This window comes from Strongylocentrotus purpuratus, unplaced genomic scaffold (genome assembly GCF_000002235.5).
Source record: "Strongylocentrotus purpuratus isolate Spur 01 unplaced genomic scaffold, Spur_5.0 spur5_contig_840, whole genome shotgun sequence".
In the NCBI taxonomy this organism is placed as follows: Eukaryota; Metazoa; Echinodermata; class Echinoidea; order Camarodonta; family Strongylocentrotidae; genus Strongylocentrotus; species Strongylocentrotus purpuratus.
This window is the reverse complement of record NW_022145547.1, coordinates 1,973,180-1,997,409: the sequence shown is the minus strand read 5'-3', so window position 1 is coordinate 1,997,409 and position 24,230 is coordinate 1,973,180. Positions and strand designations below refer to the sequence as shown.

The window sequence follows — 24,230 nt, the reverse complement described above, 5'->3', positions numbered from 1 at the left end:
AACATTCAAAACAAAACCATATAGATTAATTTTAGGCCTACCGTGCGACTGATGTCATTTAATTTCATTCATTTCAAAGTGCAGGATATAGATACTTCTTAAACTGTTTAAAAAGGAGTGATGATTTCGTTAGTTTGTAATTGAAATGAAGACGTAGAGCAATATGTTTGCCCAACGACCACAAATTATTCATTCATAAATGGCAACAGAAAATTCGTTTGAAAATGTTTACTTATGATAGCAACGATGAAAGTCGAAATAATGAAAATTAAATGTTTCAATGACATTTATATCCAAATAAGTGCTTTGGAAGTATCATGATGTCTTTTTTTCATAGTGTTTTACGTGAACTCGTGTTTATCACGCCTAAAAGATCAAGTAAATTTAATTTATAAACAACAGAAATACAGGCAGTTACAATCATTATACAGACATTATGTTTAGTTAATATCTTTGTTTAACCAAAAACCTCCGATCCCGTAAACCATTGCCAACGCGAACCGGTTAGTTCCTGTCACACAGTGGAGTGGAGGGGAATGACAGGATTCAGAAACCATCGCGTAACGTGTAGATCTTGATACCACGGTATATAATGGTTGTTTAATAAGTTGGCTTTCCGTCACACTGGACTTCACGACATTGAGAGTCGTAGAAGGTGAAATTGCATCCTCCGCAGTAGTTGGACCTGTAATGGGAAAATAGAATAAAATAGCTAACATTCGGATGTATTATTGATTAGAGGAGAGGAGGTTGAGAATACAGGTATAATAATGCTGGTCATGAGGTAGTCACGCAGTGAGAATTACGATTGCGTTGTTTATGTTTTAGGTTGCTATATAATGAGGCCATACGGCTGTAATTTAAAGCGTTGTTTGTACCCCTTTTTGCTCTTTCGGTTATTTCTTCTTCTTCTTCTTCTCCTTCTTCTTCTTCTTCTTCTTCTTCTTCTTCTCCTTCTCCTTCTCCTTCTTCTTCTTCTTCTTCTTCTTCTTCTTCTTCTTCTTCTTCTTCTTCTTCTCCTTCTTCTTCTTCTTCTTCTTCTTCTTCTTCTTCTTCGTATCCTTCTTCTTCTCCTTCTCCTTCTCCTTCCTGTTCTTGTTCGTCTTCTTAAAAGGTGAAATCCATGATCAATTAAATAAGAGAGAATCTTCTATGTATATACTTATCAGTAGCCCTAAATTTGCCCCCCCCCCCCCTCATTTGTTTCAAGCAATTCGCACTATGTAGACACACCTCCTCCATGTGCTCGACCCTATCCTAGCGAGTTCTACAGGATATAAGGCTCGTATCCGGACACCTACTCCCTGGACATCCACCCCCGGATAACCACCCCAGTCAACTACCCCCTGGGGGTAGTCGTCCTAGAGGGTGGTTGCCCTAGGGGGCAGCTGTCCGAGGGGGTAGTTGACTGGGGGTGGTTATCGGAGGGGTTTAATGTCCAGGGGTGGGTGTCGATCCTAGAACCTATAAGGCTATGACTTACATGCATCGAGCATTAGGAGAGGCTCCGCAAGTCGCCAACAGACATGGATCCACCTTGCAACTGACCACATTACAGGGCGGGCAATCAACAGGTGAAATACACTGGCCATTGTGACGTAACAATCCTTCACTGCAGAAACACCCAGCGATTGGTGGTCCGCCGGGGCGATAGGGCGGTTCCGGATAACCAGGACACAGGGACTCCTCTAAGTCACACGGATGACGAAATACAGAATAGGTCTCGTCTTGTTGGCAGTTCTCTGCCTCTGGAAAGACAAAAAAAAAACACACCCAGAAATTGCAGGTTAAAGTGACATGTGGCATGACCATGACTGAATGGACAGTGACATCACGGGATAGAGATCAACATATTCGTCTACACCTTTAAAAAAAACTTACAAAAAAGTACCATGGTACCCATTTTTTTTTTTGTCCAAATTAGCATCCACCATGGTAACCATGGTTATCATGGTACCAAAACAATGAAAAACATCATATAAACAATGTATTCCATTGTTTTGGTACCATGATAACCATGGTTACCATGGTGGATGGTAATTTGGACAAAAAAAAACACGGTTACCATGGTACTTTTTTGTAAGGGATTGTCCTTGTGAGTATCAGACAAACTAACCTCTTAATGCGCGACATGATGGACCGACAGCCCAAACGAGGATTTGTGCCTGCCACCGACTATACTAATATTGGTAGCTGTGTAGCAGTAATAGTATAAATAGTAGTGATGTTGTAGTAGCAGTGATGGTGGTGGTGGTGGTGGTGGTGGTTCAAGACATAGTATTATAAGTAGTCGTAAAATAATGGTTAAGGTAGTCTAGTGGATACATCGTCAGACTGACGATCACAGGGTTCACGGTTCGAGTCCCGACGCGGCATTAATGTCCGTTGGCAAGACATAAATCTACATTGACCACTTAAAGATAAACTTGAGTTCTGGTAAAAAAAGAAAATTAATTCTCACAGAATCTAACGAAACTTACACTGAATGTTCAAGATTACAAATAAATGACATGTGCCAAACAATTTTGGAAGAAAATGTATACTGGCTGAGTAAGGAGCATAGAAAGATAAGGAAATCAGGGTAGTACTAGCCCCGACATCATGTCTGTTTTCCCATATACATCTTTCTGTGTAAGTGATTGTTACTTTACCAAGACTCTGCCAAATTTATGATGATTTTGATGACTCCAGAACCTTGCATTACACACCATTACTTACATGCTATATGATCAACTTTTCTGATCCATTCCACACCTTTTCTTTCACAATGCAATCGCATTACCAGAACTCAAGTTTATCTTTAAATAGGTACCGGCAGGAAGGAAATCGTTGAATGTGTGAGCAGTGGCGGATCCAGCGGGCGGGAAGAGGGGGGGGGGCCAATCCGTGAGAAAATATTAGTTGCGACTCAGCAACCGGTGAATAAGCGGGAGGGGGGGTGTAGGAGGCACTTTTTTTTTTTGGTCCAATTTTTCAGGAAATATTTTGCGCCGACTCAGTCAGCCGGTGAATAAGCGGGGGGGGGGTTGACCTGTCAGCCGCCCCCCCCCCCCTCCCCCATCGTGGATCCGCGCCTGCAGAGGATCCAGACGGCGTCAAGGGGGGGGGGGGTAGCCAAATCTTAATACAAAATTTAGTACCGACTCAGCCGGCCGGCGAATAAGCGGGAGGGGGGGGGCCGGGCCGGAATAATCGCTACGTGGATCCGCCCCTGTGTGTGAGCACTGATACAGTAGCCTAACAGAGCCGGGGGGGGGGATATAGAAGCGCCTTGAGGACCTAACGAGGTGGCGTGGTGGATATATGCGCTATACAAATATCAAATATTATATACCCCTTTTTAGAAATCTAGCCATCTGATTGGTCAAAATTGGAGTCGTGTTTTAGCCATTCCCATAAAGAAACGAACAATGCCAGTGACGGTCAATAGTTCATGAGTGAGATTCCCTAAAGATTCCGAGTACGGAAAAATAGTAGATTTTGATGAGATCCCCATTGGTTAACGTGTTAACATTTTCTTTGTGCTAGCGCGGACACCATACAGTGCTCTTTGTCTGCGATTCCCAAATGATTCAGTCATCTTTCAAGCGAAGATTAACAGACAGTGTCTCAAATTTTCCCTGATGTTTTAACCAATCTTTAATCAAGAAAAAGATAAATAAGAATTCTTGATAGAGTTTTGTGTCAATTCGGTAAATAACAAACATATCGACTGCTTTAATATTCCAGGCCTGGCTGTTGGTTCTCGGGGACCTGCCATGAACCCGATGCGCGCCTGGACAGCCAGACCTCTCAAAGCAGTCGATATATCTGTATTGTTATTTTCATCTAGATATTGTAATGTTAAATTAAAGTGGAACCTGGTTATAACAAACTCCTTGGAACCTGGTTATAACAAACTCCTTGGAACCAGTGGAATTACCTTGTTTTATAACTTTCTTATTTTAATAATAATAATTATTATTAGTTATGTTAAATTAAAGTGGAACCTGGTTATAACAAACTCCTTGGAAGTAGGGAAATTACCTTGTTTTATAAGTTTCTTATACCAATGTTTCTTTATAACGAGGTTCCTCTGTAATCATAAATCATTGGCCTAATTGATCTAAACAATTTTATAATATAAAATATTAAAAGAGTGATTACGTTGACAGTTGCTTAGAAGGATACAGTCACCGTTTGGTCCTCTGACGTAACCGTTATCGTTGTCGCAGAGACACAGTGATAGGCACAGATTCGCACAGCGAACTTGTGGAACGCCCGCACATGTTGCTTCTCCGCAATGAGAACTGCATACCCTATACACTTCTCCTTCGTTGATACATTGGCCAGGAACTACAATAAGGGAGGAAAACGGCATTTCAAGGTTATGTTATGTCATTTTGTTTAAATCAATAATATTCACATCCATCGAGATTTCAACACATATAAGGGACTTTTAGATTTGCACGTCGACATAGTGGACTGCTACGTGTGACGTAACATTGCCTTAAAAGGACGTCACACAATCTAAAAGTCCCTGTAATCCAGCTAACAGTGGAAGTTACGAACTGACTTCAGCCGAGGACGCAGGTTCGAAACTGAGTCACGTATTTCGGATGGTGACGTTAAAAGTCGGTCCCAAGCCGTAAATAATCATACCTGATTGATACACGTCTGTAAATACCCAACTTTACACACACACTGTGACACACCCATAAAAGTCCCTATTTCCCAGTAGAGGGAGGCAATAGAGAGGTGGCCACTAAGGCATGTTCTACTGTATGTGTATGTGTATGTAAATATATGAAGAATGGTTACTCTTCATAACATAAATAAACCCAATAAATGTGAGCTGAAGTTCGAGCAGGCTTATATTATTTTCGGTACACAATAAACTACTTACGTGTACATTGCTCTTCTTGAATACATCGATTGCTCTGATCGCGGATGAATCCATTGGCGCTGTCACAGAAGCATCCAGGTTGACACCTCTTAATGCAGACTCCTTTTCCTCTGTCTCTCTCGTCACATGAAGGCTCACCACAAGGCGAGCCACATGCATTGAAGAACTCGCCTTCACCATCACATCTTGCTAAGGAAGCCGATCCAATAAAGGAACGAAAAGTTTCAGAAAGAAGAGAAGGACGAGAATGAAAAAAATATATAATCAGGAATTGAAGATGTACTAAAAGAATAAGAAGGTTAATTGGAGATTCATACAATACCTACAATTTACTGAGGTTTTCATCTTTTATAGTAAGGTGATAAAGGAATTTAACCAAATTTGAATAATACACAAAGCATAAATGAAAATATATGAAGAATGGTAATAAACCCACTAATAATTATGTGAGCGAATGTTCGAGCAGGCCTATACAGGCACGTAGCCAGAGTTTGGTGTTTAGGGGGGGGGGGGGAGGCACATACATGTAATCGATCGAGGTAAAAAAAAAAAAGGGGTCTAAAAAAGGTTCAATCGATCTTTTATATTTAGGGGGGCACCCCCCCCCCCCCCAAGGCTACATGCCTGGGACTATATTAGTTTGGTACACAATGAACTACTTACGTGGTGGACATTCATTTTCTTGAATACATCGATTGTTCTCATCGCGGATGAATCCATTGGCGCGGTCACAGAAGCATCCAGGTTGACAAACCGTAATGCAGATTAATTGTACTCCCCCGTTTCTCTTGTCACACGAAGGCTCCGCACCACAAGCTGAACCACATGCATTGAAGAACTCGCCTTCACCATCACATCTTGCTAAGGAAGCCGATCCAATAAAGGAACGAAAAGTTTCAGAAAGAAGAGAAGGATGAGAATGAAAAAAATATATAATCAGGAATTGAAGATGTACTAAAAGTTAAGAAGGTTAATTGGAGATGCATACAATACTTACAATTTACTGAGGTTTTTATTTAACACTTGTTGGATGGAATATCCTTATCAGCACAAGTGCTGTTTATTATAGGGGTCCACGGTTAAAATTCGATATTCGACTCACTATCATTAGTAAGGTTATAAAGGATTTTTTTAAAGCCTAATATTCACACCCATCAAGAATATAGTCAAAGCTATCTATTAACGCCACCCAAGGAAACAACAAAACGAAACAACTGTACTAACATGTGGCCGTTCTAGCAAAGTTTTTCAACACATATAAGAGACTTTTAGATTTGCACGTCGACATAGTTGACTGCTACGTGTGGCGTAACATTGCCTTAAAAAGGACGTCACACGTAGCAGTCAACTATGTCGACGTGCAAATCTAAAAGTCCCTATTTCCTTCTAGAGGGAGGCAATAGAGATGTGGCCACTAAGGCATGTTTTACTGTATGTGTTCATGGTGTAGGATGAATCAGATGTTATAGGGTGAACAAAAATTGAGCATTAATAAATGTAAATATATGAAGAATGGTTACTCTTCATAACAATAATAAACCCAATAAATGTGAGCTGAAGTTCGAGCAGGCATATATTATTATCGGTACACAATGAACTACTTACGTGGTGGACATTCATTTTCTTGAATACATCGATTGTTCTCATCGCGGATGAATCCATTGGCGCTGTCACAGAAGCATCCAGGTTGACAACTCTCTATGCATTCTCCTTTTCCTCTGTCTCTCTCGTCACATGAAGGCTCACCACAAGGCGAGCCACAGTCATTGAAGAACTCGCCTTCATCCTCACAACTTTCTAAGAAAGCCGGACCAATACAGAAGGGTAAAGTTTTAGAGAGAAGAAGAGGATGAGGATGGGGAAAATGGGAAATTAAGACTTATTACATGTTTAGAAGGTTAATGGGCAGGGGCGTCGATTTGTATCCGTGGATACAAATATTGATGATAGGTGCCAAGATATTTTCGGCAATGGATCAAGGCAACCGAGAGGTAGAAGCGTGTGGCAGGTTGCACCCCCTCCCTTCCAAGTTATCAACTTTTTCAAGTCACCCTTAATAAAGATAACATTTCATAGAATATAAGAGTAGTAATAAAATTAACAACATGCTAAATGTTAGTCCTGACTCTTGCCTGCAGTGTAGGCCTACCAGACTGATATCATCTATTTTTTAAACGAAATTTAGACATAACCACAAACAAATCCAATGGTGAGGGATATCAACTTGTGAAAGTATTTTGTTACCAGTGGGCAAATGCATTAATAAGCAACCAGGAAAGGTTCATGTAGACGGAAAATTCTTTATTTCCTGGTGAAAGAAACATACATTTTATGAATATTGATGTCTCCAAACAACATTCATCGTGAAAAACCCATTCCAATATTCTGTGTAAGGAGTATGAAAAACATATTGCTTTTGGTTCTTCATTTGACTCTATCTTCCTTCTTTAATTAAACCAACTGAATCCTCTCTGCGGGAAACTCAATTCAATGAAAAAGAATATCACTGATGCCAAATTTGGTTCTAAAAATGACAGAAAATTTCCACTCCTGATCTCATACAAACTGTCTGTTTCTTAAAAGTATAATATAAAACTTACGTTCCAACTACCAAACAACAAACTTCCATTAACTCCTTCTTCACCCAGATATACTTATCATACCAGATACGCTCTAAAATATAAGCATATCATTTCCCTAAGGCCCTGACCAGAGCACTGTTTTTTCCCCCAAAAAACACCTTAACTATCTTATGCCTGTTACGTTTGAATACAATACATATGCCTATATCAGCTTTTCAATAAAACAAAAATAAGTTGTGACATAACAATCTTTCTCCAAAATATCGAACTGGAGTATTCTGTTGTATTGCTTGTTTATGTACATACAAAGAACTTATTTTCAAGAGGCACTAGATCCATGTGTGTTACTTAAGAAAACACTCTTTGTTTACCCAGCTTTGTTCAGGTGTCTATGGAAAATTGGTATTAAAAGATGCATGTGTTCATAATTTCTCTCGTAATTTAGGTTAATAAATTTGTTCAAGGTAAATAGAGAAAAATGTATCTCCATTTGCTATCAAAATATTTTGCTCCTTTCGGAAAATAGCTCTTCAAATGCTTTACATGTAAAGATATAAATAAACAGAAAAATGGATGAAATCAATAAAACAAAATAGATACTGAGTATGAATCAGGGAACAAACTACATGCTGCCATTTGGACAAAAACCGTCTTTCTCTTTTTTTTCCTTTTCTCTTCCCCCTTCCTTTTTTCTTCTGCCCGTTTCTTCCCCTTTTCCCTTTTCCCAGGTAGCAAGCCCATATGGGGCCATATGGGGATGATCTCGGTCACTTAATTGTGCCATCTGGGCTATTAATGGAAGCCATTTGTGTATCCCATATGGTGCCAACATTTAGTAACCCATATGGGATTTATCTGGGCCAGCCCTTATGGGTCCCAGATGGGAATGAGCTGGACGTACACATATGGGTAGAATATGAATATGCCCATATGGGTAATAAACACATGGGGAAAATCTGGGTTAACCCACATGGGTACCAGATGGGATAAAGCTGGGCATACCCATTTGGGCCCGGTTTGGTATGTCTTATATGGGGTTACCAATATGGGTCCCATATGCTTCTTGGGTGCAGATGCCTTAGGGCCCCAGATGGTTTTCTATATGGGGCCCATGTTTCAGAGAATATGGGACCCATGTGGGTCCCACATGGGCTTGCTACATGGGTTATTATCCTCTCTGTCGCTCATTATCTCTCTCTCCCGCTCTCTACTTCTTTTTTGCACTTTTGCGCTTCGCGCTTAACATTTAGCTCATTGCTTTTTAACGCTGCGGCTTTGCATTTGGCGCACTGCATTTCTATGATGCTGTTGATTGAATAAATTGAATAAATTCATCATTCCTGATGAAGTAGTATGGGAGATTATTCAATTTATTCTTGTCTCATATACGGTTGTCTCATTTACTTCGTTTTCTATTTATATGTGTATGTATTGTGAAAATACATCTATAATGATGTTCATCTTGCGAGTAATAACCATTAACTACTCTCATCAGGCTCTCATCATTAATTTTTCTCTCCATTTTTCATTTTTGATGATGAATTATCGGGGGGATGATTGTACAGGCCATCCCCCCACATGAAATATTGGGGGTGGGGGAGATTGAATTGGGCTCTGGGTCATTGTTGACTACTTAGAAGTGCGACGTTAAATATCTTTCGACCGGATTCCTTACCTTAGTTTTAAAAGTAAAGCCAGTCAAAAGGAAAAGATCTGGTATGCATTAATGTATTTCAGTGGGAAAATTGGCACTGTTTCTCCGCAATAAGCTGCTTAAACCAGTTAACATTGCCACACAAATGGAGTGGTTGGAAGGGCAATTGAGGCTTGTTTAAAACTTTCTGGTCTATATCTGATCTAAGGAGAATTGTAACAGTTTAACCCTAAAAAGGCCGGGTTAGTTTGGTACTCTCTCAGCCGAGGGGAAGGATGGGGGGGGGGGGGAGCGGTACTCCTTTGGAAAACTCCGTTATCATTAATACAAATAATGACAAATAATAAACATAGGATTTTCACAAGAACAAAATCATGAATATTTTGCATCCACACTGTAAAAAAGAATTTGTTCATTGGTAATTTTTACGTATTTTTTCCATGTAGAATTTACTTGAAAACATTAGTTTTGCCACTTACGCACTAAATTTAAGTCTTGCTAACTCAAACTTTCAATTTAGTAGAACATACGTGGAATATTTAAGTAAAATCAAATACATAAGAACTTTAAGTAATTTCAGCTTGTATTAATTTAGTAATTTTAACTCAAAATCAGAAATTATACGTATTACTCAAACAATTTATGTTGATTATTCTTATCTTTTTAAAGTAAGGACCGATGCAGTGCGTAATAGAAATATTTACATAATTTATGAATATTCATTATGACCAAAATTAAACTCTTTTTTAAATAAAACAATTCTTTTTTTGTGGTTGAATGAAAATTTAAGGACTTTAAAACATTTACTAATTCATTTAATATGGCTAAGCAAAGACAAGACAATTTTTAATTGATACCCAGTTCAAAACAAATCAAAACTTAATATTTAAGGAAATTGTCAACCAATTTTCCTTTTAAGATGCTACGATCAAGTATATATAACATTTGGAGCCTTTCAATATGTGTCGAATTGAATCGTATGTAATAGTTTGTGATGGTGGTAGGTATATATAAACGGTTAAATCTTAAATAGAAGCAGTGAATGATTAGGGGATGTTACTTGTTAGATTAGATGGGTATCAAATCGTACAATATGTAATCCTATCATAGCTTTTTTTAATTATCTAAAATGATTACAATACTTAAATTATTTACGTTAATGTAACTCGATTTAATTGAGTAAAAATTTATTCAGCAAAATAAGTAAAATCCTACTTAAGATGCCGTAGGTAATATTTACTTAATAAAAATAAGGCAATTCTTTTCCTCAATTTTATTGAGTTATTTCGACTATTATTTTTTTTACAGTGCATACCTTGGCACTGATCCAAGGGTATGCAGTGGTCTCCGCCATCTCGATCCTTGACCAGTCCTTCTGGACAGAAGCACCCAGCAAAACAGAACAGAGGACAGATATCATTGGAAAGGTTATCACAGCTGGACGGACCACAACCTGAGCCACACTCGTTAAAGGTCATACCCTCGGGGCATGCAGAACAGTTCACTTGGACGTCATCAACGTAAAAATCAGCGTTACATCCGCCGCAGTAGTTTGATCTGTAAAATGGGAAGCAAATTTAAAGGTATAAAGACCGGTTCTGGTCATGCCATTGTATTGTGAAATAAACGTTGTGAAATCGATCAGAAAAGGTTGATCATCTACCATATTACTGCAAAGTTCTAGAATCATCAAAATGATAAGAAATTTGGACCACTCTTGGTAAAGTTACAAGCACTGTACACAAAAAGATCTATAGTGGACTACGCGACACGTGCGCGCTTTCTATCCGGTCCGGATAGATATAATAATTTACCAAGTATCGTCGGCCTTATGCCAAAGGAGCCTTAACTGCTTTTGGCCATTCCGAGATAATCGCGTTTGAAGTTTTGACCCAGGCGCGGATCTACGGGGGGGGGGGGGGGTTAGGGGGTTCAAACCCCCCCCCCCCCCCCCTTGGGCGGCCAAAAAAAAAAAAAAAAAAAAGAACGCACGCTGGAGAGAAACCCTTTCAAGTGCAAATATTGTGAGAAGATATTCAACTCATCTGGTAACTTAACCAAACACATGATAAAAAGGCTGGATATAACTGTGTATTAAGCTGTTACTTGATTTTAAAAAGACGTTATCATGCACTGCTTTTTATGGTCTCCATTGTGTTAATAGATGCCAGGAAAACATCACTTACGGGGTTCAAATAAACACCCCAAAAAAAAATCGGCTCGCCGCTACGCGGCTCGTGGACGATGCTCTGCATCGTCATTATTTTGGTCAAACCCCCCCCCCCCCCTTAGCAAAAAGCTAGATCCGCCCCTGCTGACCTCTCTAATAATCAAAAATTTGTGGTCGTTTTTTGTTGTTTTTGAAGTCAATTTTGATAAATAAGTTTTACATGAAATGTGTTAAATTTGTTTTAAAATATTCAGAAGTTTTCATGCTATGTGCAAAAAACACGTTAGGGGCTTTTGGGAATATGGCTTTAATGTAGCGTATTTATGCCAGAAGGGCCGTAACCTATACGTGGCATTATGCCAAAAGGGCAGTAACCTACTTAACCTGCCGTTACCGTACGCGCGCTTAGTTAGCGCACTTCTGGCATAACGACATTTTCTTGTTTCGCAACACCTTTGGTTTGCCAGAAAGCCCCTGCTACGGCTACTGGATCACGAAAGCTGATAAAACAGATTAATCAAAATGTTAGAAATAGTATTTTTGATATCTGAATATTTTTATTAATATAATGCAGCTTTCGGTAAAGTTATTTTTAGAGATCGTACATTTAGGACACCTTTTTCGTTGTTTATTTTCATTACAGTCCCATACGTTGACATCTACGTTCATGATCTAAATTCATGACATATACGTTCAGTGATTATTGTTAGTACATTGTGTCTGTTGTAACGGACCAGTCCGTTACAATTAGTTATCTTGCAGAAAACGTAGAGGGCGTAGTAAGCTTTTGGGGCGTAAGAGTTCAGAGCGCGATTACGGACGCACCATGCGTAAAGCAGCTCTCGGAGACTATAAATAGCGGTGTTATACCGTGATTTCGTCACCTCTACGCTGGCTCTCGTCGTAGTTAGATAGCGAACTCTCCGCTCCGCTCCAACTTAGCGAAAATAAGGAAGATGATTGGAAACGAGAAATAGAGTTCCTACAAAAGGAAATCCCTGCTTTTTTACTACTTCAGAGATTAATCCAGGTTATTGGTGTCGGTGTTAACTGTGATAACGTGTTGGAGATGTTGACTCATGTTTGTATTATTATAGTATACAGTTAAACAATCCATCGTTTCATAACGTGTAATTAGTTGATTCTCCATAGACTGACGTAATATAACCCTCTCATAGAGAATACACATCCAGCTATCCAAAACACCTCTCATCTCCACACCCATATACTTTGGGAAAACGGAGCCACGTCCGGGCCTCTAAACTACTAGCCAAATAGAAACCGCTCGCATTATTCAGGATGGCAAACTCTTCGTCAGATGACGGCGATAGAGGCAAGGGACAGGCCAGCCCTCCAGCATCCAGGACCCGTTCTAAGATGGAGGGCCGTTACACTATTGTAGACGAAGCATGTTTTGTAATGGTATTTCTACTGATATGTATAATTGAATTAAATGGAAATTACGAAATAATCTGTCATTGATAAAAAAAAAAAAATATAAAAAAAATTGCCGTGTGGTTAAGGCCCTTTTGGCGTAAGGAAGAAGATGAGGTACGCGTTAAGGGCTTTTTGAAATTCATAATTATCTTAATAAATAAATCGAATTTGAAATGAAGCACATCATTTTAAAGAGAATGTTGAAATTTAAAAGGTGATGTTAATAACTCAATAACCCCAAAATCAGGTCAAGGCCTTTTCGGCTTGAGGCCGACGATATGTCAATTAGTAGACGGTTTCCCGGCAAAATATGTATCATCACGTATTAGTCAAAACATATTCTTTCACATGATTGGTAATAAGAGCTTCCATTTCATTTTTTGAGAGGGGGCGTTTCCAAAACTAGTTTATACCTTTAAAGGAAAATAAAATCTTAATGAAAACAGCTCTTAAAATCATGTTTAGATTAAAGCAGAAGAATTAGAAAAGCAGACTAGATTTAGTCCGAATGACAGCGAAAAAAAGAGAGAAAGTTATGCAATTTGAAAGTTGAAATCACTATACAACATACATTGGTAGTTAACTGCGTGATATCTAAAATTAATACAGAACATACTTTAATGCGAAACAGTGTATGCTTACCGGCACTCAGCATCAGGGTTAGCGGAACACACGGAATAATCACAAGGGTTTACGAAACAATTCACGATAACGTCATCGCAATCGTCTACAAAAAATGAAGCCAAATAAAAAAAATATTGGTAAAAACAACAACAACTACAGCAAAATCCCGGTTTGGGGTTTTGGGGGCGACGGTCGCTGTTTTGAGTTGGAAAAAAAAGTAAACAAATTTTTTTAAATCCGACCAATCGACCCATGATCTGGCACCTAAATGGCAATACAACATTTTTACTTTGTTTAGGCCTTATGTTTGAATTTCAAATCCGATACGTTAACCTGACATTTTCTCCTGCGACGATTGTTCTGCGTTTGGTTTTCGTGAGAGTACGTAGGCCTATATGTTTAGGGAAAGGGGCTGATGTAGAGTGTTGGGGCCAGGGTTGCAGAAATTGTTTCTTGTAGGAAATCGAAGCAGGACAAGTTTAAGAAGACATGTGGTACAACACTCCGACATAATGTAGATTGAACTTGAAATAGGCTTTGGGTCATTGTTGACAAGTTGGAAGCTCGACGCTAAATATCTTTCGACCGGATTCCTTACCTTAGTTTTAAGCCAGTCAAAAGGAAAAGTTCTGGTGTGCATAAAGGTATTTCAGTGGGGAAAGTGGCACTGTTTCTCGGCAATAAGCTGCTTAAACCAGTTAACATTGCCACACATTAATGGATTGATTGGAAAACTATGGCATTTGTGAAAATGTTCGGGGATGACAATCTATTCCTAAAGTTTACAGCAATGGCACATGTATACTGAGGCAAATGAGACTTGTTTAGAACTTTTTGGTCTATGTCTGATCTAAGGGGAATTGTAACAGTTTAACCCTAGAAAGCCGGGTTAGTTTGCTACTCTCTCAGCCGAGAGGAATTGTTGGGGGGGGGGGGGGTCTCCTTTGGAAAACAGAGTTATTATTAATATTATTGCATTTCACATACATAAAAATAATAGACATAGGATTTCCACATGAACAAAATCATGAATATTTTGCATCCATACCTTGGCACTGATCCAAGGGTATGCAGCCGTAGACGAGAGTCTTCATGCATGGCTGATTGTCAACGAAACGGAGTTAAGTCTTTTGTCAAATCTGCTTTTTTTTTCTACGGCAGGCACCCAGTGAAAACGAATTCGTTTGTTAAAATTATGAAAATGTAAGGGCTACTTTAAACAAACAGAACTTTGTTATTCCTCGCTCATTTTTCCTGATTGAGGTGCCATATGAAAGGGCAGGAACTCAACTTTCTAGAAATGTGAATTTTTCTTCGAAATTCAGATACCGCCCGCCAATGTCTTTTTGGTTTCCTTCCTTCAAATTGCTTTTAATCACTCATGCGTGAAATATGCATCATCTGAGTAGCATCAACTGAAAGAAGATACTCTAAGCTTTCCAAAATAATATGTATCATTCATTAATTATGGTTGTGATTAGGTTATGATAAAACATCGATACTTCTCGGTTTCGTTTTTTCTGGGACGCACTGTATATGCTATGGTCACATTAGCCAAAAGTTGCCTGCTCGGCGGCCGAGCGGCGAGTTTTTAACCAATTCTGCCCGGCGGCTGCCCGGGCACCGAGCGGCGGCCGACCAGGCACCGCTCGTTTTTAGGGCATCGCCCGGTCGCCGCTGAAGTTTTAGCGCGGAGTTAAAATTTGGGCGGCGCCTGCTCACTTTTCACTCGCCGCCCAAAATACGCCCGGTGCCTGGGCGGTCGCCGCCCTGGCACCGACCTAATCGCTGGGCGATGCCTAATTCCAGCAGCGACCGAGCAGGCTACTGATCGGTCGGTCGCTGCTCTGATTTGTGACCATAGCTATAGAGGGCGCAAGTAGCTAAAAGTTGTGCAGTTGGGCTTAACCTAAACAAACAATGACAAAAATACGCACCTTCTATTTAAAGATACTATGTCCCATTTGCAGGCCAAAAAAATGAAAAAGTTAAATTCCAACTGCATTTGAAAGATAATACTAATTTAGAACTTCCCTAAAAAAGGTGGGGCTTGAAAAGGTCTTCAAGTGGGAAAATAACGACTATTAGTTGTCAAATCGACTTTAGGGCTATAGAGCCCAAAAGTAATAGTCTTGATTTTCAGACAATTGTACCGAATGGTCATACGTTTTATGCTGCGCAAAGATTCAATCAGATTAATCTTGGCCATCACAAGAAGTGGGTTATTGATGTAGACAAATGCTCATGTATCCTTTACAACTCTTTTCATGTATGTTATTACCAAAGAAGAAAAAGCCAGTCAGTCACTCAATAGTGTCGGACAGTGAAGTCTAGCAAGTAAACGGGTTTCCTTGCATAATTTGAATATGAGGACACTGCTAACGTTTAAATTTCACAGATGGGACATACATGACATATTCATAATTCCTGCAAAGTTCTACAGCATTTGAGGTTGGCTGCAAAAGGGACATAGTACCTTTAACACAAAGTGAATATGAAATATGTATTTTGCGGTAGCTTGTTTTGAATTGTCATATTCTTTTTTTTTTTAATTAATTTGTTGTTTTGACTTGTTTTGGGGTTGTTTTCTACACTAGAGAGCCTGGATACTATATTTGCGAATAGTTACATGTAATCGGAATGAGGAAAACAAATTAAAGAATATCCATAACATCAACAGTTTTAAAGATGAGCAAAGAGGGAGTCATAGATTTACAGAGACTACTTTTCAGTTCTTAACAGAGTGCGATTCAAAATTTCATTGATTAGATATGAAATAATTAATTATTTATAATAACAACAAAAAACAGTGATAACGATCAATAATTTAAAACGTGCAATTCTCATGGAAGCCCAAGGAGAAAATCAATACAACTTGCAATGGGTGTACAGGACACGGGGATGTTGATAGATATACCCCTTCCCCGGTTGGGCATATATTTCGCCCCCTTACTAACCAATTTGATTAAAATCAACTGATCTACTGGTTTACAGTATAGTTGAAATGTCTATTTAGTTAGTATGTAAATTGAAAATTTCTAATCAGAAGGTTGCAAGCGAACAAGGGAGGATAACAAAATGTGCTTATTTGCATGATGCAATTGCCTGTCTTATTATTATGACTTCATGAAAAGATTTATTTTACAAAAGGGCAAATCCTAAGTATTTGATCATTTGGTGTCCCCTACATCACAGAGTATTGTAGAGTTCTGGGCCCCGTCTTACAAAGAGTTGATATCAATCGTAACTTAATTGCGATTGATATCAATCGTAACTATGTACATAAGAGATAGGAGACTCACAGACTTGCGATTGATTGGAGGACTTACGATTGATTTGGATCGATCGTAACTCTTTGTAAGACGGGGCCCTGTTCTACCGACATCAAACGAGTCTCATATTTTCACATATTTTCACATGTTGGTATGATGAAAAGAATTTCCATTTTCGGTTTAACTAAATAAAAATTTGGAGTGGACTTTAACAAATTATTATTATTATTATTATTATTATTATTATTATTATTATTATTATTATTATTATTATTATTATTATTATTATTATTATTAAAGCTCTAATACTAATGGAATGCTCCCCAGGGAGTGGAAAATGTACATAAATTATATTGTGTTGCGGGTAAGCCTGAATCCGATGGCCTGGGTAATGATAATATGTGCTGCGCCTAGAAACAAAGTATTAGACGCATTATAAATGTGAACTATTATTATTATTATTATTATTAATAGGGCTATTAACCTGACACAACCATCAAGTGTATACTAAATCTTAGATGTAGTTTGTGACGTATGGAACAATAGCCTGGATTAACCCAATATCGTTATCTAATAGAACTATCTCTGAATAAGTAATCATTTCCCTTTTTGAGCATGCTGAAAAAAAGAAAATGAAACTTACCGTTTGCTTCTGTTGATAGGGCTAGTAGCCCCACCAAGACAAATTGAAAGAAAATTGTGGCTACCATCTTAAAGTCACGCCAGGCAATTCATTCACTCTGAAACGATTTGAGTTAAACCTACATTGTTAAAGAATGCATACATGGGGCGGTATTTATTGCTCAATTTCTCAACTTTCAGAGTTTTTGTTGTTGTCATGTTTAAAAAATGTACAATTATATACTTAAAGAGATAGTTGAGTTTTTGTTTCAGACCGCAAATGCCTTCAAAGTGCATGGTTATTGGTCTTTTTCTTATTTATGACATTTCTAGTCCCCTTTTAGGACCTAAAATTGCTATGAAGGTAATTTTAGACCCAAAATGTGTGAAATTTAGCCAATACGATCACACCAATTCAGCTCTACTTTTTAAAAAATACGGTGACCGTTAATCAATTAATAAATTAATTAATAAAAATACATGGGCCGGATGGTTGTGCGTATTATTACCTACATTTAAAAGCCAACAAAAAGCCAACATCGGTATTGGCTGGAATAAAACGTATAAGGCGCTTTTTCATTTTTTCAACGGCTGGTTCAAATTATTTAATATATTTTGTGGTGGTACACAAATATTAGAAATGGTTATATTTATGGATATTTCAGCCGTCTCTGAACCGATTTTGATCAAACATAGATGATTTTGTCATTTAAATTGTATGTTCTTTCAAATTTGACACTCAGTTTTTCATTATCTCACCCAAAAAAATATTTTGTGTAGCACCCTCTGCAACAGAACGCAACTATCCCTTTGAGAAGATCTTAAAACTTAAACAAGTTATAACAATTACCTGTATTAATAAGTTCATATTTTAGGGCAAAAAGCGAAAGTAAAATGCAGTCTATTCCCTTCGCATTATGTATTATAAACAATGTCTTGACTGGCTGTCTTAAAGATAAAGGTGAGTTCTGGTCATGCGATTGCATTGTGAAAGAAAAGGTGTGGAATGGATCAGAAAAGGTAGATCAGGGGCGGATCCAGCCGGCGTCGAGGGGGGGGGGCCCAATTTGTGAGAAAATATTGAGCGGCGCGTCAGAGCCGCGTTCCGCGCTTGCGCGGACAGGGAAAGCCTGAGGGGGGATGTGTCCCCCTAAAAAGCTGAAGAAAAGTCGAATTTGTGAACTCAATTTGTGCGATTTTGTGTATACTTTTTGCCAGGATATCATTTAAAATTTGTGACTTTTTCCAGCATAAATTTATGATAGGAGGAAAAGACTGTAAACACAAGAAGTGGGACTATGTGTGCAGTCCGCCCGTTGTGACAAAAAGTCTTTAGGACACTGGTATTCATGGCACCGGTACCTCTAGGCAGGCGCGTACGCAGGGGGGAGGGGGGGGGGAAGGAGGGGTTTGGGGGTTAAACCCCCCTTTAGTTTTTTTTTTAATGTGAGTATTTTAGAACAACTCCCCCCCCCCCCCCTTCGGCGATTTTTTTTTTTTTTTTTTTTTTTTTTTTTTTTTTTTGCCCGATTTCAAAATGTTAAATGTTAAATGTTAAACACTGCCTCTAGGTGTAAGTGTTTAATATTGATATATGAATAACTAAACACAACAATGATTCCCTCATCAAGATCAGGAGTCCATAAAGTATATCTTTTATCCTTTTTATTTCATTTCTAAACAAGATCTTCAATTGCAACAATGTTGACAACCACAATTGACACGGTACAGATTCCTAATACCTCGGGTATCACTTGATTGTCAAAATCAGTCAGTACAAGACTAGTGCAGCAGTTGTGATGGGCAGACAGCAATAACTTGATTCGGGCTGCAGCTTTAAACACCTCACATCAGGCCCCGGTGAACGTTTTTCAAAGTAGGGGGGGGCTAAAGTAGGTAGAGCGTAGCGTAAACTGGCGTAGGGTCCAGGGGGCGGCGCCCCTGGAAGCTCGGAGGTTTGAGCAGGCCAGGGGCAAATGAGGTCATTCAAAGGGTGTGGGGGGCATCAACAATAAAGGGCACTTTCCGGGAGAAAGGGGCACCTACCTCAAAGCGAAAATTTACAGTTTTTTTTAGACATTGGTATATACCCCTACAATGTGATTACAGGGATGGTTTCAATGTCTGTTTCTCTCTTAACATGGTTCATACTGTTCAAGCATCACAAAGTTACTTTGTAGTTGGTTTGTGATGGTAAGAATAATTATTGCGAGCGAGCGAAGCGAGCGAGCAAAAAATTTGGATTTGTGAGGTCGCAGTGAAAAAAATTACATCTTATAAAGGTGTCGTGGACGAGTGGATATGTCACCGGACTGTGGATCACAAGGTTCGCGGTTCAAGTCCCACCGCGGCACTAATGTCCTTTGGCAAGACATTGATCTACATTTGCCACTCTCCACCCAGGTGTTAAATGGGTACCCGGTTGGATGCGAAAGCTAATGTGGTTAGATTAGCAAGTGTGCGCTTGTAAAAAGGACGCCTGGCTAGAATGCTCCCCAGGGAGTGGAGAATGTGCATACATTGTGTGCGGGTAAGCCTGAAACCTATGACCGGGGTAATAATATAAATATCTGTAAAGCGCTTTGAGAGGGCCTTCGGTCCTGAAAAGCGCTATATAAGAACTAGCTATTATTATTATTATTATTTTAAAAAAATCCTGATGGGGTTTTAAGCACAATCTAATCATGAAAGACTGAAAAGATCTTTAATATGAGCCATAATCATATCAACTTTAAATACGAGCGAGCGTAGCGAGCCACACTTGGGTGAAATTAAAAAAAAGTTCCTCTTAATCCCTTTAAATTAGGAGCACTTTTTATAGGGAAAGGAAAAGGGGGCACATATCCAAAGGGGAAAATAACACTTATTTGAAATGAAAAAGAGCACAAGTCAAAGTAAAAAGGGGAATTACCAGAGGTGAAAATGGGGCACTCCTCGCACTTAATAAGGGGCACTCACCAGAGATGAAAATAGGCACTTATGACAACGGAAAAGGTGCAATTTTCAGAAGGAAAATGGCACTAATCAGAGATGAAAAGGGGCACTTATTACAGACTTAAAAGGGGCACCTCTCAAAATTTAATAAGGGCATGCACTCATCGGAGATGAAAAGGGGCAGAAGGGGCAAAGAACCAAATCTCACGCACACATTATGCAAAAGAGGTGGGTAATTACGTCCTGCAGGACACAACACAAATCCCACGCATCTATCCAATCTGTCCATATAGTGTAACAGTAACAACCCATCTGTGACACTAGTAAACAATGTGCATGAGACTAATTTTATTCGGTATAATTTACATATAATAAATATTATGGGCAGATTGAAAAAGAAAAATTTAGACTGACAGGTCGTCTTCTGTGCACCTGTTCAACTGAATGCAGTGTTTTTACCCAGATTCTGGCGATAAAAATGGGTAATTTTCTGAATAAATCAGGCTTTTACGACCACTTTTACGGATCTAATTTTATGAATCCGCGAACTGCCGAATTTGGAAGCTTTGCCGACATGCTTCATGCCTCCGTGTTTTTAATTTTCGCATTTGCTATTTTTTCGTGCTTTTTTCCTTAATTACGTTTGCTAAGTCGCGCTTTATGTAGATAAAATATGTGGTCTCGCATTTTGCAGGAAAAAAAACTTTTTTCCGGGGCCTTGCCCTTGGTTGGTTTCTTTCTATTTCTCTTTAAAATACTTTTTCAAATAAGATGGGTGGGGCTCGAGCCCCGCCATACCGCGGACCCTGTACACTGTGTAACAGCATGATGATTTGACAGATGGACCTGAAGTTAACCGAGTCCTTAAATACTTTTGAACGTTGTAACTTGTACGCCCTAGTGTAGAGAGTTCATCGGCATTTTGTTTCTATCATAATATATAGGCCTAAAACACGAATTATGGCTGTTTTGACCTTAAAACAATCCAAAGCTCGGCGCATGTCCAGCTGAACCGCGGGAGCTTAGCCTATATACGGATAGGTGAGGGCCCTGGGTCCACTCCTAACTCGTGTTTTAGCCCTTCTTTCTTCCCTTTTCCTTTCCTTTCCTTTCCTTTTCTTTCCTTTCCTTTCCTTTTTTTTCGGGGGGGGGGGCCGGGCCCGTCGGGCCCCCCCCCCCCCGTGGATCTGCGCCTGAGGTAGATTATGTAATATGTTTCATAGTATTGGTGTGTACTGCAAAGTTCTGGAGTCATCAAAATCATGATAAACTTGGCCCAGTCTTGGTAAAGTAACAAGCACTGCATGTACACAAAAAAATGTATATGGGACTACACAAATGATGTCGGGGCTACTAACCTTGATTTTCTAATCTTTCTTTGCTCATTACTCAGCCAGTATACATTTTTTTTACCAAAATTGTTTGGCAATTAATTTGTAATCTTGAACATTCAATGTAAGTTTCGTTTGATTCTGTGAAAATTCATTTTCTTTTCTTTTTTTTACCAGAACTCACCTTTATCTTTAAGTCGATCCTATTTTACCTAGCAATAATTGCTAATATTGCTTATAAAATACCACCTGACCAACATTATTCTATTCAATAATGTTACAAGAAATCCAAATTGTACTTTTGAAGGGGGAAATGTTGAATATAGTTTCGAAATTCTCTCTGTTATTTGACTAATTCATTCTGTGAAATACGGAATTGGAAATCGATTTTCTGAGGAAGTTTTCTTTGCAATATTCTCATCATTTCTATTTATCTGATACCATTTCAAAAGGCTAATTATTTTTCTTTACAATAGTGTCCTTTCATATGTGAACTATTGTGTAAAAAACTTGAAAAGGAGGACGAGTCCAAAAATTTATTTTTTCCTCGACAGTGATTCCTTTTTCGAGTTTGATATTACCATAAGGACTGTTAAAAAATTACTATAATTGCATCTGTTAATTTTGTGAAATTAAAAGTGTATTTTTGAAAATTATCGTCGCTGTTTTCACGAAGTGACGGTAGTGAAAAAAAATTGCATTCACTTTGCGTTACGATTTTCCTCACTACCGTCACTTCGTGAAAACAAGGACGTTATGTCTGAATTGAAACAATCTGTATAACAGAAAATCGACAGTTTTACGGCTTCTCGTTCTTCTTTGTAAGTCAACAAAATTATTGATTTTTAAGGAGACACAGGAAATGAATGAATGGAAGTATCTCAGACCTCAATAGATTTCACTCGAGTCATGGAAATGCACTGATTTGTACTGGAAACAAATGGATTAAGGATATAAAATAAATAACTACATGTATTTTGCTTTTGCTGTAGATGAACAGATTTCCAAAACAATACAAATCATTCTCAGAAATATAGTTGATTTTCATCTTGACATTGATAATTCAATTCATTTTCAATACATATACAAAAAGAGATCAGTTGTAACATAAAACAAATAACCCCATCAAACCAAACACACTACTACCCCCTCCCCCTCCATGCGACAAACGACACACACACACACGCACACACGCATACACGCACCCACACCATCTCCTATTCATCCCCATCAACTTGAACTTGAACTTGCAATTTGTTATCCAATATCAAACACATATACAATAGCGTAAAAGGATATAAAATAAGAAAACGAATCAGGTACCTTCGAATCAAGATCCAGTACTGTAATTATAACAAGAAAGCTTTATAGTAATAAGTTTCTAATATCCATTAGATTATTATAAGCCAGATGGACTTCATTTATAAAATTTCCAAATATATTGTGTAACAAAATGAATATAACACTCTGAATACCAATGTCTATATCAGAATGGTCTTAAACAAACAAAACGGCTAATATATGAAAAGGCACTGTTACCCATGAAATTTTTCTGACCATTTTTCATGAAGTCATTGTCGATAAGGTTCTGAGAACATGAACATGCTATTTATCGAGATTAAATCATATTCTCTCAATCAATTCATGAATAATGGTGATTAATATAACAACTATATGGGCAGCAATGCATATTTTCATCGCGACATTACAGGCTAAGACCATAATAAAATACGTTTCTCCTACCTTAGTCTTGGTTGTTAGTAGAAACAAGTTGCCTCCTATGTCTACCCAAGTTCAAACGAACAATGAAATCCAACGTATTCAAACCAACAATCTGGCAAGGATTTGGGGGTGCTAAAGGGGGTCCGCAGGGTGTGCCCCCCCCCCCCTCCCCCACCACCACCACCAACAACTCATTTACAATATGACCACACGCTGGGAAAACAGTGCTCAGATGTATTAATACAGAAGCACCGACAACCTGTACACCCTCAGCGCCGTCTTATAAGCAGTGCTGATGGACATCTGGAGCGCCATGACTCAAAAGCGAAGACGTCATCGCCATGGTTAAGAAGTATCTTCGGTCATCGGGGGCAACTGAGAAGCACCACCCTTCACCCCCTCCAATCACAGATAATGGCTCCGCCAGTATTTACATCACCTGTGACAGTTGTGCGCATGTCAACCTTGCACCAATCCGGTACATCATTGATCCACATTTCACAAGCATTGTTACAGTAGTTCTTTTCATCATAACATGTTTTTAAAAGCAAATAGCAGAAAACACACTATTTAACAATAAAGATATTGTTATGACACTCAACAAGGTTTGTTATTCATGTATATGGGAAGATAAACACGTGTTGAACTCCGAGACTGGAGTAAGCATAACCTAGATTTAGCAGATGGATTGTTTGTGGTTAATGAAAACAGAGTTCCACGGTTTGAAAAAGGCGGTGTGCTTTCTTCATCTCCTAAGATTATCTCATTCCAATTGTTGTTTTTTCCTCTTTTTTGTTCACTTTCTTTCTCTCTCTATCCCCATTACGCTCTCTGATCCACCATCTCTCTCTCTCTCTCTCTCTCTCTTGCTCTCTCTCATAATCTCCATCATTCTTAACCCACTATGGGTTGTCTATCTGCTCTTCATCTCGATTTCCAAACTATCATCACCTTCCTTCCTTTTTTTTACCATGTATCACACATCATGTATGAAATTA

At 38.7% G+C, this 24,230-nt stretch overlaps 1 protein-coding gene across 2 annotated transcripts; it reads right to left on the bottom strand.

Annotated features, from left to right (window-relative positions):
• Positions 1–25: 25 nt before the first annotated feature.
• On the bottom strand, positions 26–23,314 carry LOC105438084 (SCO-spondin). Of its 2 annotated transcripts, XM_030988852.1 has the most exons (10): positions 23,254–23,314; positions 17,268–17,364; positions 13,371–13,455; positions 10,437–10,678; positions 6,491–6,682; positions 5,549–5,746; positions 4,886–5,074; positions 4,147–4,335; positions 1,484–1,748; positions 26–685 (listed from the first exon to the last, which is right to left on the bottom strand). In XM_030988852.1, exons 2-10 carry the CDS (start codon positions 17,332–17,334, stop codon positions 601–603), a joined length of 1,512 nt encoding a protein of 503 aa, XP_030844712.1. In that variant the 5' UTR covers positions 17,335–17,364; positions 23,254–23,314; the 3' UTR covers positions 26–600. The 2 variants fall into 2 exon arrangements, with proteins under 2 accessions (XP_030844712.1, XP_030844718.1); XM_030988858.1 differs by lacking the exon at positions 5,549–5,746.
• Positions 23,315–24,230: the final 916 nt, after the last annotated feature.

Bases quoted from the DNA above. Each gene is read 5' to 3' on its own strand.
- LOC105438084 (XM_030988852.1), bottom strand. From the start codon at position 17,334: ATGGTAGCCACAATTTTCTTTCAATTTGTCTTGGTGGGGCTACTAGCC. The intron at 10,679-13,370 runs GTAAGCATACAC...CCCATTTTACAG, and splicing joins AACCCTGATGCTGAGTGCCG to ATCAAACTACTGCGGCGGAT. The intron at 4,336-4,885 runs GTAAGTAGTTTA...CCCTTATTGTAG, and splicing joins TCAAGAAGAGCAATGTACAC to TTCCTGGCCAATGTATCAAC.